Source organism: Anser cygnoides, chromosome 11 (genome assembly GCF_040182565.1).
Source record: "Anser cygnoides isolate HZ-2024a breed goose chromosome 11, Taihu_goose_T2T_genome, whole genome shotgun sequence".
Taxonomy (NCBI): domain Eukaryota; kingdom Metazoa; phylum Chordata; class Aves; order Anseriformes; family Anatidae; genus Anser; species Anser cygnoides.
The window spans coordinates 16636714-16652679 of record NC_089883.1 but is presented as its reverse complement, the minus strand read 5'-3'; the positions used below and the strand labels follow the sequence as shown (position 1 = coordinate 16652679).

At 36.7% G+C, this 15966-nt stretch overlaps 1 protein-coding gene across 1 annotated transcript in view; it reads right to left on the bottom strand.

The window, feature by feature from the left end:
• The window catches only part of MTMR10 (myotubularin related protein 10), a 38944-nt gene that overhangs the window by 16665 nt on the left and 6313 nt on the right, over positions 1 to 15966 (bottom strand). The window contains exons 3-5 of the mRNA XM_048060059.2: positions 8850 to 8986; positions 7229 to 7301; positions 4624 to 4766 (exon numbers count right to left, since the gene is read on the bottom strand). Coding sequence (XP_047916016.2) covers positions 4624 to 4766; positions 7229 to 7301; positions 8850 to 8986 — 353 coding nt within the window. The remainder of the gene's footprint in view (positions 1 to 4623; positions 4767 to 7228; positions 7302 to 8849; positions 8987 to 15966) is intronic.

Sequence of the window (15966 nt, the reverse complement as noted above, 5' to 3'; positions counted from 1 at the left end):
TAATAAAGAACATATTAGAAAGGGTCAGGACCATTTGTTCAAAACTCTCAGTTTTATATTATTCCTTGTAACAGTTAGGAAAAAAATGTTCCACTCCATCCCAAGTGTTATGACGTGTTAGAAGACTAGAATTGATTGCACAGGAAACAAGATTTGAGATAATTTTCCTTGTGTTTTGATTAAGCATGTGTTTCTGAAACAGATCTCATACTCATTTTAAAAAGTTTCCTGAAGGAAAAGAGTTGAGGGAGTTCTAGAAGAGAAAGGGACTGCAAAAATAGAGATATATTTATGAAACAGGAGATTATAGGGTGTGTGCCATTCTGGTACACTGCCAAGACTCATTTGCCTGGTAAGGCAGCACACTTTCCATCACTTAACAGTCATAAGATCTAAAGCTTCACCTATTCATACATTTTAATTTCTTAGTTTAACGTCAAGTATTGCAGTGGCTAGAAGTCAGCAGGATTTTTCAGTTTGACCTGTTTGTTGTGCTTTTTGGAACAAAGTTATTCCTTTTCCTTTAAGGACGGTGAAATGCTTCTTCTTTCATATTGTCTAACTTAAGACTTCCCCAACTTGCTTACCCGTGCTTCCTCATCCTCCACTTCCTCCCACACCCATCTAGCTTTCCTTCCTTTGGAGGCTCTACAGCTTTATTTTTGAGACAAAATGGAATCCAACTGCTAAATGATAAGGAATGTGAGTTTCCATCCCCATTAGTATTCCTTAACTCCTGTTTCCCAAATATCCATTAAAAACAAGAGAGGAAATATTTACTTGACTGATTAATGTTGGGAGTGTTTTTTAGCATGTACAGTCTGCAGCTAATGTTGAAGGTATGTTTCTAATAGAACTGATTTTTACACATCTTCATAGCTTACCCCCAAATAAATTCACCTCAAAATCTGATGTGTTTTTCCACTTCATTTCTGCTTTAACGTGGCAAAAAAAATGAACATTCTATCAATATTACCCACACGTCATGTATATATTTATGTAATCAAATAAAATAGATTGTCCACATCTGAAGTCTGACTGCTTTTAAACTTGGATTCATAGTTTCACTTACTACCAAAACGGGAATACTCTCTGTTCTAGTAAGGCAGCCTAATTAGTAGGGGTTATTCTCCCTTTGGCCCTGTTCTGCAAACCCAGTTACTTCCTTAGAAACAGATTACATTCTCTTTGCCAACACCAACTTATGTAACTGAATACTGATGAGTATTTCCATTATATTCAAGCAACTGTGCTCGAAACAAATTACTTGATCGTGTGAAGTTAGTATCTTTGTTCTCCTTGTGATTCTTCCACATATTTAAAGCTCATTTTAAAAATAATAATGTTTTGCACTTTTTTTTCCTTTTTTTTTTTTAAAACTATGGCTCTAAACAGAACACTTGCTAGCCTCTCATACTGAATAAGTTAGATGCACAAATACTCCCATAGTTTGAAGTGTATATTGTAGTAGGTAGATATTTCACTTTGACCCAAGTGCGTTTCATTTATAGAATGACACTCCTTTGTATTACCAGGATTACATCTAGGTAGAGAGAAATCTCCCTGTTCTGATTTGTACACCTGACAGTATTTATGCAAGGTTTGACTAAGGAAGCTATTTATGATTCATAGAGGACTAACGTGCAGGCTAAAGGTCTCTTGCTTTACTGAACACAGATTGTAATACTAACTGTTAACTTCACTTTCCCTTCATTTTAAAGCTAACAAGTGAAAAAGACTCTTATTTGAAAACCTTGAGAGTCAGAACTACTTCAGACATGATTATAGTTAAATTACAGCCTGCACAACTCTTTGATCACAACAGAAATGCTGAGCTCTGCAGTTTCTCAACACTGAACACCCTAGAAAACCTTCATATAATGTTTAAGCATAATTCTATCCAGTTCATTTTTTCCACTCAGAAGGTTTTCATACCTAGCTCCAAAATGAGCATAATCTTTTTTTTTTTTTTGAGGAAAAGAACAGAGCTGACAACTATTTTTTCTACATGAGTTGACTGGAGATTGTGCCCCCGAACAAGAGGGGTGAGGAAAAGCTGCAGAGGGCCCAATGGTCAGCTACCAAGATGATCACGGTCCTAAAAAACAGCTTCCGAAGAGTGCCTGAAAAAACTGTGCTCATTCAGCTGTGCAACAATGACACTGCAGTGTGACCTACCAGCTGCCTACAGCTACCAGGAAGGTAGTTACAGACTCTTCCCAGTCTTGCCAGATGACAAAACGGGCAGCAGCTAGACACTGTATCTTGGGTAGTTTGAGCTGGACATCTGTAGAAACATGCAGCACTGGAACAGGTTACCCACGGACGCTGATTCTCCATCTTCAGTGGCTTTCAAGACACAACCAGGCAAACCTGCAGCTAACCTGATCTAACGCTGACAGCTCTGCAGAGGAAGGCTGACTAGAGGCCCACCTCCAGAGGCCCTTCCAATCCAGCACCTCTGACTGCAAGGCCAGTTCTTTACTACGGTGCTTTCCAGGTTGGAAGGTATCACTAGCACATGCAGCCAAGGAGAACTGGAAGAACTGACTCTCATCACAACTCAGTTGTACTTTCATGTTAAGTGTTGGTCCTTCTAACATAAGTCATGCACATACTGCTATTTCCATGTACACAGCTATCAAAATTTTCAAGCATGAATAGCTGGATGTAAACATATATTAAAAAGGCCCTATAATATTATAAGGAGGTCTGACCACCTTCCTGTCTGTTTTTAAACTTCAGGACAACCTTGCTAATATATGCTACTTGAAGGTCAGGAACAGAATGAGATAATCTTTCAAGAGTGTGGTGCTAGCAAGCCCTTTATATGCCAAAAAGAACAAACCAATTCCAATAAATAGGCTACATAAGACCATTCTACTTGTGTTCACCAAAATAATAGAGGCAAAATCCTGACAGACAAACCGATCCAAGGACCTCAAGGCTTTAGGTAACTGTATTTTAATGTTAACAGAATAATGTTGTTATGGAAATACTAGTATATGTTAACTATCTCCCCTCAGTAACAGTATGCTTCCATAATACACTCAAACATCAAAGACGCAGTAACCTACTGAACACATCAAAACTGTGGTGTTAGCCATACAATTGATATTAAAAATTATACAAGTTTTCTTCTATTCCTCATGATCACTTTCTGATATTTGTAAATGGGAATTGTTATGCTTTTGGTCACCACCATTGCCATTTTCATAACTATGCAGATTCAGATCCTTCTGGATCTCTAAAACTCTTCTTCCTATCAGTTATCACATTAGCCCACGTAATTATAAATGCATAAAGCAAGCATCTTTGTAAAAAGGTTTCACTTTTTGCTCTTGCATGAGGAAGTGCAGCACAAAAAGTGTTAATGAGATGCTGAGTTTGCACTCTCTTCCTCCCTCCTACAGGCTAATCACTCTTCTTAGCTCTGACAAGCAATTAGAAACAGTTGCTATACAGATATTGCAGATAGACTGCTCCAGGGTGACTTCAGAGAAGCTGTAAAAGGGGAATTGACAGCTGAAGGATTGCCAAACTTGAAAGGTTACAAACAAAGCCAGCAGGCAGGAAGGAAGGAATGCAGAAAATAACAAGGAAAGAACAGTGGGCTTCATAACTGGGTTTCTGCTTCTGGATCTCTGTAAGAGAGCAGAAGGTGAAAAAGTGATGAATTGGACATCATTCAGTTGATAACTGCAAACAGACCTATGTCTGGGCAGATGGTGCTTAGGATTTACATGGTTAAGCTCTAATTTGATCCTACTGAAAGGGGAACTCAACCTCTATAAGCAAATTGGGTCACTCCTTACGAAAAGATTGCTGTGCCGTGCTTGGCCACAATGTGGTGCCATGGAAGTCAGAGGACCTGTAACTCAAACAACATACCCCAGCATTCCAGAGCCAGGAAGCTGGTGAGCTAGTTTTATGTAGCCTAACCACCTCTGATCAGCAGAAACTTACCTGAATTTTACCAGGTTAAACAACATTGTAAGACTTTGTTGGAACTTATGGCAACAAGTGTTAAAATTGGGGAAGGAATGAAATTTCTAGTAGTGTACAGAAAGAGGTAACTCCTCAAAAGGCATGCAACTCTAAGACAACATGGGGAAAGCACATTTTTATGTAGATTAGACAAATTGGTGGTTTCAAAAGGTTATCAAAGAACTTGCTGTGCAATGTCTATCATAAGTATACATAAGATAGTACACTTGGCTAAACTAAGGTTATTGCTTGCTGAAAACGTGTCAAAGTATCAAACAATTTCCATATTGGAATATAAACGCTGTTATACAGCTGCTACATAGTATTTTGATTCCAATATTAAAAAAAACTTTTCTTAAATTAGTAATTTTAAAAAGTATAACATATTACAAGAAATGTAGGTTTATCTTACAAGAAATGTTGGTTTATCTTACAAGAAAAGAGTTAACATATCATCTTAGATTTTTTTAAAAATCTAATCATTTTCACTCTAAAATCTAGATACTCTCCTGCAATATAATGCAATTAATTTTCAAATCCATCCCCTACACCACTATTACAACACAAAACATTATTAGCATACCTGTTGCTACAAGTAATGACTACAAGGAAAGACTTCATAAAACGATATAATACCTTTTTTGCACTTTCAGGACCTGCTTCATCAAAACGAAATCTGACGATACGGAAGTCTTTGCAATAAATGATTAATTCAGTTGGATTAAATTTAAGTTTTTGGTTGGGACCAAGAACCTTCTGTTTCCTCTTGGTGTCATTCACTGTAAAGAAAAGACAGTTATTGGACTGTGCTTTGTAAGTATACAACACAAGACTGACTCAAACACAGATACGGCGGTGTTGCTATCAGCAGTTTCTCATTTAATAGTATGTTTCAACTATTCAGTTTAAGTAAGAACTTGTATAGGTCCTCCTGTTGATCAGCCTCCTTTCAAACAAGTGGCTGAATTACTGTTTCCCATACGTCTGGATTATTTATATGCATCAACGACAACTTCATAAACAAGTAATTAACGTTCAGTATTTCGAAGAGTAATTTGTGCTCCCAGACACATCATTATATATGCTGCAATGCCCTTCTGATGTACAGTAACTGACAGAAATGCTCTTGGTTTTTTGGTTTGTTTTTGTCACTTGGATGTATAAATAAGTGTTCAAGTTAAGACTAATTACATTTCTTACTTAAAACTCAATAATGTTAGTAAATTGCCAGGTGGCCTAGGCCTGCACAGACAGGCTGTGTCTCTTGGCCTGTGTAACTCCTTTTCAAATGGAGAAAATGAAACTTTATAAAACTAAACACCAGAAAAGCCACAGAGATTTTGTGTGTGGTAAATGGGAAAATTGGGGCACATAGCTGCTGAATGATGAATTACCTGCAACCAGCCAGCTATGGCATCTTCTGGGTTAAGCTGAAGTACTTCCATGAAACAGAAGACAAACATTTTAGGACAGGATGGAAATTAAACATTTATGCACTAAGCTCTTTCATCTCCTGGGAAAAGGGTGGAGGGTTTATGGCTAGAAAAGGAGCCAACAACCACTATAAATACTAAACAGTGTTATCTATAGCTTACTTTTTCTATAGTGCAGTTTCTTCAGGCATTTCAGATGGACTAACAGTTCTTTTCAGAAACACCTCTAGCACCTTTCATGCTCCTTATGCTTTCAGCTGGATCTTGCACTTTCTAACTGCTGGGTTAAAATCTGGACCACAGACTCAAAGGGCAAGGAGCACAACTGAAAGAAACAGCTCCTACCTGGCCTGTGGGTGTTTGTTTATATAAAATCAATACACCTTCAGCTATTCACCTTGAATGTAACAACCATCAAGCAACCTCCTCTGCAGTATTGGTGAAAACTCTCTCAATTCCTGTTAGTAAAAGCTTATGCTTCACTAAATTTAGTGTAAGACTGCAGAAGAACAATAGAATAATAGAAGAACAAAGACTAATTTCCTCAGGTATGTGGCAGGAAATACTGCCATCTTGCTCTAAAGAACTTCAAACTTTAACAGAAAAGCTAAACAGAAAGGGGTCCTAGATAACTTCTAACATTCTTCTAATGAAACTGCAAACACTCAGGCTATTTGAATGTTTAATCTATTGAAACGTGCAGAAAAGAGTAACCTAGAATCCATCAGCTTTTATTTTGAAACTTGAGTGCTACCTCTAAAGCCCTCCCATTCAAGAACAACACACGGCACATGAGAGAAGACAGAATTATTAGAAAATCATTCAAAGTTGATTAGCTTTTTCCCCCTTATTTAGGGGAATTTATTATATGGGAGTTTGTATTAGATGTTAAATGAGAAGACTGCAACAGCACGTTTATAAATTTCTCTCCATACAAAACTCTCATTAACAGATTTGCACTGTTTTGTCACAGCTACCTGGTGATTTTGAAAAAGGGCAATAAATGTGGGCCGGGGAAAGACCACGTAACAGGTCAATAGCACCTCTTCTTAAAAAAAAAGAACAAACAGACCACATTTCTTCTTAGTGTTCTTCCTCAGACATATATTAATCTTTTCACTGCAATTAAAACCAACTTCCAGAGTGGAAACGGATTACTGGATGACTTCAGGTACTGAAAACTTATAGGTAAGTAATGATTTACATTAAGTGTAAATTAAGTGCAATTAGAAAACCAAGTATTTAACAGCTCTTACTGTAATCAAGATTTGAAAATGTATTAGCTATATTAAATTCTTTAGTTAAAAGACAAAGAACATTATCTTTAGCAAACTAGTTAGCCTAGAGTATGCAACAAATCAAAAACAGGTTTTTCAAATTATGTTTAGTTACTTCTTCAGATTCATAGTGTATTACCTCAAAATCTGTAGGTTTTGAGGACCACTGGCTACTAACCTGCCTAAGCGTTAGACAAGATTGAAAACCCAAGCATTTATGTTGTGGGATATCCCAGCTATGTGTAAATTGTGTAAGTGTGATGCACTTTTTGCAGTCCAGTGTATTTAAATGGAAGAGATTCAGATGTTTGGAAGACAGAAAAGTTGCTAACAAAATGTGTACTGCTCTAACAGGTGTCTATCCTAGAACACCTGCTGATTCAGTACTGCAACTACATTTAAAACCAATACAAAGACCCAACTAAAGACCCGCTTGAGTGTCAACAATTCTGCACAACCTAACAAGCAGTTAATAGCTTTAAATGAGTTAAGCTTAACATCTGTCATCCTGATTAACTGTTTTTGACATACCTGTGACAATCTGCTCAATGCATGTTAGTGGGACATCATGTTCACCAAGGAGGAGGTTTTTATAATGGAATTTCTGAAACACATGAACTCATAGCTATTAATTGCAGTTCTGTGGTTCTCAACCAAATGACACACAGTACATCTTTGAAGAAACAATGATAAAAATCAGGCATGCCTAGACTTTTCTGACATGTACCACCCTTGCCTATTCACAGGCAATTAGAAGTACTGAAACCTGCTTTCTTGTGTTGGTGAAAGCACACCAAAGAGTTTGCAAACCCCTGTGGAATATAAAAAAAAAAAAGCTTCACTATTTGCATTGAATTTACTAGCCTCAAAAATTGCTGGTAGATATTCAACGATCTGAAGTGTAAATTTATATATATATATATATATATATAAAAACTATTACTGTAGTCATCTACTATTAACTCTATTACTGTAATCATAAGAAAGAAAAAAATATGAACTTGACTTTCATGAGGACAAACCCGAAGCTTTCTTTTCATACTATCGAACAGAATTAAACAGATTAAATACGAAGAATTATTCCTCAGTGCTAGTACAGATTTTTCTGTCCAGACAACTGAGTGTTCTGAATCCATCTTGATTATAGTATGCTGCAGGTGGTCACTTATCAGTTTCACATAAAACAAAAGCAGTAACAATCTCAATTCCAGTCAGTAAAGATTAGAGAAGGAAAATACAACCGAACAATAACAACCCTGCATGTACTTAACTTTAACATGCACTTAAATCAACAGCCATTGACACATTGCTTTCAGAGGAACAAGCTTTCAAAATCTTCTACTTTGGCTTATTAGAACAAAGGCAGGGATATGTAGCCAAATTTGATAAATAAGTTTTGACAACTCCTTCATGACAAGGAAAACTTCTTGTCATGAAGATTTCATTTTTTGAAGTAGATTTTGTCAAGCATACTAACTGTTATTGAAAAAGTATATCTACTTTCAGAGCTTGCCTACTTAATAGAGTATTTCTTTGAAAAGCCCAAAATGAAGGCAGAACAACTGTACTACTGAAAATAACAAAGCTCACAATTTTGATTTCCAAACAGTACTGTGGGCTGTGCTGTTCAAAGAAAACTGGTTAAGGCTTTGAATTTCAGATGTTCTGCTTTGACAAAGGCTTGATTTCTTCCTTCCCTTTTGTCATCACCTCATCTATGATGAAAGCTCATTTCACAGTTACTTTGTCCTCTGTCAGTAATGCCGAAGAAACCTGGACACATTAAAGGCTTTGCTGATTTGACACTTGTGTAAGAAAAGGAACACTTGAAATTCTCCTCCTTAAGGAGGAACTCGTTTTTATACAATTCCTGCTTTGCCTTTTCCCATTAACTTCCCAATGAAGCCTGCATAATCAGAGGTAACTAGAGCTGGCTGTACTTCCACCCCAAACTCACTCTGTTCTCATATTCTCGGTGAAGGAATAGAACAACAACACATTCAGTACAGGACTGTTTACCCTCATCATTTAGCTTTCTTTGTTTTAGAAGGCATCAGAGCTATATCAGTTTGAGATAAGGATTTAATGAGAATACAAACATTCTATCTATCGCATCTGTTGTCACGTTGTAGTAATGTGAGCAATAACAAACCTGTAGTGGCATTGGGTCATCTGTAATAAAGGAAATCTTGAAGTTAGTGCAAACCAATTTGCCCCACAGGTCATATTGACTCGTATCTGTTGCAATGCATTTTCTCACAAAATTGACTTCATTTACCACAATTTCACCTAAAACAGAAAAAGGGGAGGGGGAAAAGAATAGACTATATAAATCTCAAAGGTACACCAATCATAAGTCTGTGGTACCAAGAACACCCTCTTTATCCCATTTCAAGTTATATGCAGCTTCCGGGTAAACCCTGTGTTTAATTAACACCACTCCAGAGAGAGGAAGAAAATGATTAAAAAAAAAACATACACATGAAAAAAAACCACTACCTTTCCGAAATAGGCATTGCTTTGCTTTTAACTGCTTATTATTAGCAATATTGCTAAGCAGTTAAAAGCAAAGAACTACTCCTTCTCTATACCCAGAGATTAAAATCTGCAGTTCTCCACTATTAAAAATTCATTGTTTAAAGTACAGTGTAGTTCAAACCAAAGGCATATGTTAACGTACTCCAGATAGTATTTAATTTAAAAACTGAAATTAGCTAGCTATAGTTAAATACTTTAGAGACTATTATGAACTTCTTGAATTCAGAAGATTAGTGTACAATTAGCTTGCACTTTTAAACTGATGTTCAGGTGATTCCAGAAAAGCAAAACTCGAAGACAAACACATTACACATTCCTTGCAGAGTTTCACAAGTTCCTACACAGTTTCTACTGTGACCATCTGATGAAAGAGACCAACCATGTCAGTTTGCAAAACAGAAGACCCAAATAATTAAAAAGCCATTAAGTTATCTGAGATGAGCTATGAAATAAAAAAGCATATAGGCAGATGTAAATGAGGACTATTTAAATAAAAAGGAAAGAAAAGGGTAAATCCCTGTATTTAGGGCTGCTTTTTAGTCTCACAACAGAAGTTTCTGGAAGCTAAATGGTAATTTAATTCTTCATGAAGAAAATAGTCGTTTAATTTACTCCTATATAGGGCTATCACTTCTGTCATCAGATAAACCACTTCCTTCTGCTGCTGTCTGCTGTAAATAGTGTGGTAATGGAAGCGTGTTCAAGAAAAGTGTAATTTTATTTCAGCTGTTGTTTTTTTGTTTGTTTCTTAAAGACTAAGGACTAAAGGTTGCTAAAGACTAATTTGCAGGCCATACCTAGTCCCTAAAATGTCATCTCAATGTCCTACGCTTTGCAAGAAAACGGTCTGTTCTTTGAGCAACTATACTAATGGCAGTAATCAGTTATCTGTACCCCAACAAGTATGTATATAGCTTTGAATGAATCTACCATCGCTCTACTGATACAGAGGAGGTTATAGCACCCAAGGAACCATATATTCAAAGACCTCTCCTTAGCATTCCAAGCACTGGGGCACCTGACTCTGGGAACGCACATTTTGCTACTCTCGAGTTCCAGTCTCTGTGCATGCTCCTCACCCTAAGCTACTTAGTCACGCTGCTGCGTTAGCTCTCTTGCCCCTAACATGACTGGGCATTAGCCTGCAAGTCACCAAAACCTGCAGCAGAGTCCCTCCTTTTAGTTCAGCTGTCATAAACAAAAATCTACTGGATTAACTGTGGTCTTGAGCTGGCAAAATTACAGTGAGTATTCTGCAGGGTTGTGGGGTCCTTTCAGAGTTAGGAGACATAAGGGGATGACTTTCACTGACCTATGGTTATTAGGTACATTAACAGAAGTGAGAAGAGTTGGGAAGGTGCTCCGGGGACAAGCAGACATGCTGGAGCTTAAAACTGTTTTTCTCAAACATCACTAAACTATGGTTAAATAAGCCTTTGAATTTGAGGAAAAAGAAAAGAAAAAAACAGATTCCAACAGCTTCAGTACAAATAGTTAAAGTTCAGCCAAGTGCACAGCAACTGAAGACAATGTCTCATTAATAGGGTACATGAAAAGGACAGGACCTACTTCTGTTAAACATTGTATTGAAATAGTTTCATTTCTTTTAGTGGAGTCTGGCCTGAAGCCTCTTGATGTCCAGTGTTTTTTCTAATAAACTATTTGCCTCAATAACTGCAAAAGCACAAACTGTGTATTTAAGTAATTTCTTCTCACAGTTGGTGTTAATCTTCAACTATTCATTACTGAGTTCTCAGTCACATTCTGCCTGCCAAACTTCCTCCCTCCACAAGTCATTTCTTCCAAACCTAAGTAGTTTATAGTCTTGCCTCTCTCAAGTGCGCTGGTACATCATTGCATTTCTAATAAAAAGATATGGAGTTCCAAATATACCATAAAATGGAAGTGTCAAAGGCAGGTATTTTCCATATAACATCCTCTTATCTGTTATCAAGTGGAATATTCTTTTACTACCACACACTCTTGCTAAAAGCAAATTACTATTACCAAACTATTCCTGTACTTTGCATCTCTGATGCTATAAAACAGTAGGGAAATAAGAGATCCATTACTGTTCTCATGCAAAATCATTCCATTTGGATCAACTACAGTTTAAAATATGCCTGACACATTGTTCTCTTTAGTAAAGCCAGTCCTTTTTATTTCTTTCCTCTGTTCCTCATAATTGTGTAGCTACAACATGCTAATACTAATCCTGTTTTAGTGCAACTTTATTCGCATTTCTTCCAACACGAATACATTATAGATTTTTTGGCCTCACTTGGATCTTCCGCTTTGCAGAAGTTTACATCCCTAACAGAGAACTGTCAGTTTTGAAGGTGAGTATTATAACAGGGCAAGACAGAGAACATGCATAGTGATTTCAACTGAAGGGTTTAAACATATTTGCAACTGAAGCACGAGAAAGTTTGCAATGCAAATGCAAAGTAGATGCAGTTTTCAAAAGCCTCAAACTGAATTTGTAAATAACAGGTGTGGAATTTTATATTGACCCTCATTTGGATGTCTATAGTGAGAAACAGAAAAAAGTGTAAGCCTTCCAAACTTAACACAACTTTAGTAAAGTTGCTAAACAGAAGTAGTAACAAGCCGGTTTTATACAATGAAACCTTACTGTAGTTGTAGTTCAGTAGGTGATTTTTCTATACAAGTGTCAACAACAGAGCTATTCAGAGATATTACACTGCACATTTTTACAATGTAGCTGCTGCTTTTTCCAGTAAACAGTCACAAGCTGTTCCAGACACGGAACAGCAGTCAACACTTCCATGTGACTTGAACAGTCAAAGAATGATCTCAGGAGACAAGAGCAGTTTGTTTAAACTCTGACAGGAAACCAGAAGAAAAATTACAGGTTGCCACCCTTAAATATAAAGCCTAATCGTGATTATAAAAATATTTCTACACCGAATACATGAATCACAAAAATAACAGGAGAGACTACAGGATTTACCCAACACACACCTTCCATGGAAAATACAGCTTCAGAAACTGCTAAATTTCAGACAAATTCCGCTAAACTTCCCAAAAGTACATGTAACTTGACTTGTCCATATTTTAGACATTAAGAGAATCTGTGCCATGTTACGTATCTAATCCTCCACAATCCATAACACTTGACAACGCATACGCAATTCAGAAAGCACAGCAAGCATGCACGGGAACAGGAGGCAGCAGAGGCAAAACTAAAAAAGCTGAATTCAGTGATCATCAGCAGAATCAGTCATCAATGCACGTGGCAGCTGTTGTGCACATTCTGCACTTTTTTGTTCCTCCACATTGGAGTCTGGCTAAAAGTGAGCCTGGTCTAGCATCCTCGTTCCCTAATGTTGCAAGTGATTATACCCAATTAAGAAAACAGAAATACAGCTTGTTTGTGCAAGAGACACACTCTATAAAGTTCTCAATAAAAAAAGTTATCTCAAGCTGTCATTTAACAATTAAAAACATGCATTAATGAATTCACTTGTATTTAGAAAGATGTAAGCCTAAAACTGTTCCAAAATGGTTAATGAACAATTACCTTTTATAAATTGCTGCTGAGTAAGTTTTCAAAAACAGTGTAAGTAGCTGAAATTCACAGCATCTTCACTCATTTAGCCGCACTTTTTCTTGTGGTTAGATTACAAAAATTGTACAGGTTTATTAGCATGCTCTAGGCATTTAGATGTAAATGTCGCTAATCCATTTGTACAAGGAATCTTCTGTTCAGTGTGCTCAACCACTACCAAACTTAAGAAAAAGTAGCTGTAAGCTCATGAAAAAAAATCTTTTCTAATTTTCTTGAGCTCTTACAAAGTATTTAGGGATGAAGGTATTATAAAGGCCAAAGAGCTGCACAATATAATAGATATCACCCATCTCCCCCCCTCCTTTTCCAGTATAATCTATGCTTAAGTTTCCGTACATCTGCAGAATGCAAAACAAAGTAAAAGCGTTTTTCCAAAAGGACAGCTCAATGCTGTGATTAATCGGGAATAAAACCCAATTTGGACATATTCCATTTGCATTAGTTTTGAACAGGAGAACCTTGCATTTCTGTCCAAAATCTATGCTCACCACTGTTTGGTCTGTTTTAAATGCACAGCACCAAAAAAGCTTGCTTTGTCGACGTGATTAGAAAATTTGTTATTAAAGTATCATGTAAGAATATTACACAGTTCTTCTAGTGTGCTAACAAACAAAGAAACATCATGACTGACTTAGTTAAATTTCAGAAATAGCAAGGAAAAACATAGCAAAACCAGACTTTTTGGTCAAAGTCTTCAAAGAACTATTCGTTTACTGTTTGTAATTACAAGATTTAAATGGGCATTTGTCCAGTAATAGATAACAGCTGTGAGTCTTGCAAAAAAGAAATTGACCATAGGAGAGATCTGAAAACACGCCGCTTTTCTTAACTAGCATGGGATGCTCCACAAAATCTTCACGTCCCCACGCCCCAGTGGAAAGTGAAGGATGCAAGAACATGAAGCAGCCAGCCAAAGGGAGTTCATGCGGTGAGAAGAGATCGTCCATCCATTACAAGGCAGGCTCTCATTAGCAACCAGATCCAAAGCAAACTATTACAGCAGATTACAATTCTTGATCACACTTAAAGAATTGCTTTAATCCAGCGCAAATCTGTATTACTACTAAAATGCAAACAGTCCACGTTCATTCCCATCTCAGCCCTTGCACAGCACTACCATTTGAGAAAGACTTTGTTAGTCATGACAGAGAAACAACTCAGTTGAAAAATTATTCTGACGTATTTCCCCTCCTTTTTTTCTTGTCAGCCCTGATATGAATTGAATTAGGTCTGATCTGGCTTGTGCTACAGTTACCCAAACACAAGTGTCAGCACAAAGTTGTTAATAGGAGAACACATCTGTAATGATGAAAATGAAAGAATGAACTGTCCTTCTTGGCATCACTATGGATTTTTAGGCTGAATTACAACAATCCTATCACCAAAAAAAAGTTTAGCAATGATTTGGTCACAGTTCTGTAACATGAGCAGCAGAGAAGCCAGCGAGGAGGGAGAGTGTTTTGGTTCTTTTCAGTTTGGCTACATGAACAACAAATTCCCAAATCCTAACTTAGTTTAAACAGTATAATCAGTAACAATCTGAGATGACTGCTTCTCAGGGTTTTATAACTATGTTGTCAACACAAGTTACAGATGCTGTTCTGAACTTGTAAAATACTTAATTTTAAGCCAACCCTCAGTCAGTCAATACAGAAATATACATTCCTTAGAAATTAGTTTGCTGAAAACTTATTTCATTGGAAATGAATATAACTGCCATGAGACAAAAAAAAAATGCAGTTGGTGAGCTGACCATTCACAATCTTCACTAACATTTTATTCCCCTTCTGGTCTTTATGACATGTGGCATTAATGGAACTTCTTTGCAGAATGTGCATGGTGAAACATTAAAATATTTAATTGTAAAGTGCGTTTGGACTTCCACCTTTAAGGAATGATTTCTGTATTGCACTACAGATAAGCTGCTGCAAATGGGAAGTAACTTCTGTACAAATACTTAAAACATATTACTAGTCAGGAACCGTAACAAATACATGTTATGTATTCATAACAAAGAAAGCAGAACTGACTCCACCCAGTAAAATCCATTTGTAAGACAGTATCTGGAACTTAGACCTTGCATGCAGACTGCTTTGGTAGTACTTGTATGATGCCATGCCTTAAAAAAAAAAATTAAAAAAAGGAAAAACAAAAACAAAACAAGCAGTTAACTGAACCCAAAGCATGCCTGAAGATTTACTGAGTCAAACAAACAAATAAAAAAGCTATAATAGTAAAGAGCACTTACTATATACTTACAGTAAGTGATGCCTCAATTATTCTAAATATAACTAAAATGCCTGGTTCTTTTCTAAACTTCTGACAGTATGAAAGATGAGTTTGCAGAAAGCTGCTGTTTCAGTTTTCAAATCTAGAATTTAATTAAATAAAACTTTTGGCAAACTGCTTAGCATAAACTAAAAAACCCTACATCAGAAAAGTGTTATGGGAATGTATCATTTTCCAAATAGTCATTCTGGTTTCTCTAATTTAGCTATTCTGAAATGTTGAAAATAATTTCATGCTCACATATGGCACTCATTCCTCAAACACGGTGAAATTACAAAGGTATTTCACTCATCTAATATCACACACCAACTTCAATAATAATAAAAAAAATAGAAAACTTTTACATTAACATTTAAATTTCAAATAAAAAACCTGAAGGAAAAAGGAAAAAGCCCCTAGCCCTGCAATACGATGTCTTAATCAGCTACACAATGAGTAAGAGAGCCTCAGTTAGCAAACCACAATGCTGGAAATGAGAATCAACAGTCAAGTATGCTTTGGAAATGACCAGTACCTGACTTCATACAAGTTCAATGTAGTTACCAGCACTGATAGGCCATCACTATTCACCATCAACAGATGAGTAACGCAATACCTGTCTGAGTATCAGCAACTCATTCCACAATTATACATGGGAAAGGGCACTGACAGTAACAACATTATTACTTGTACCAAGCAATTAAACAACCCCAGTTTCCAATTTGAGGTGCTAAACCAAGAGATTACACCCAGTATACAAGAAAAGCAGACCTGACAACTCTCTAGGGTTACACATTCAGCTCACTAACTTAGTCTCTGCTTCTCACCCCACTGTCACAGGGCTGGCACTCACACTCCAACACCCTGACCT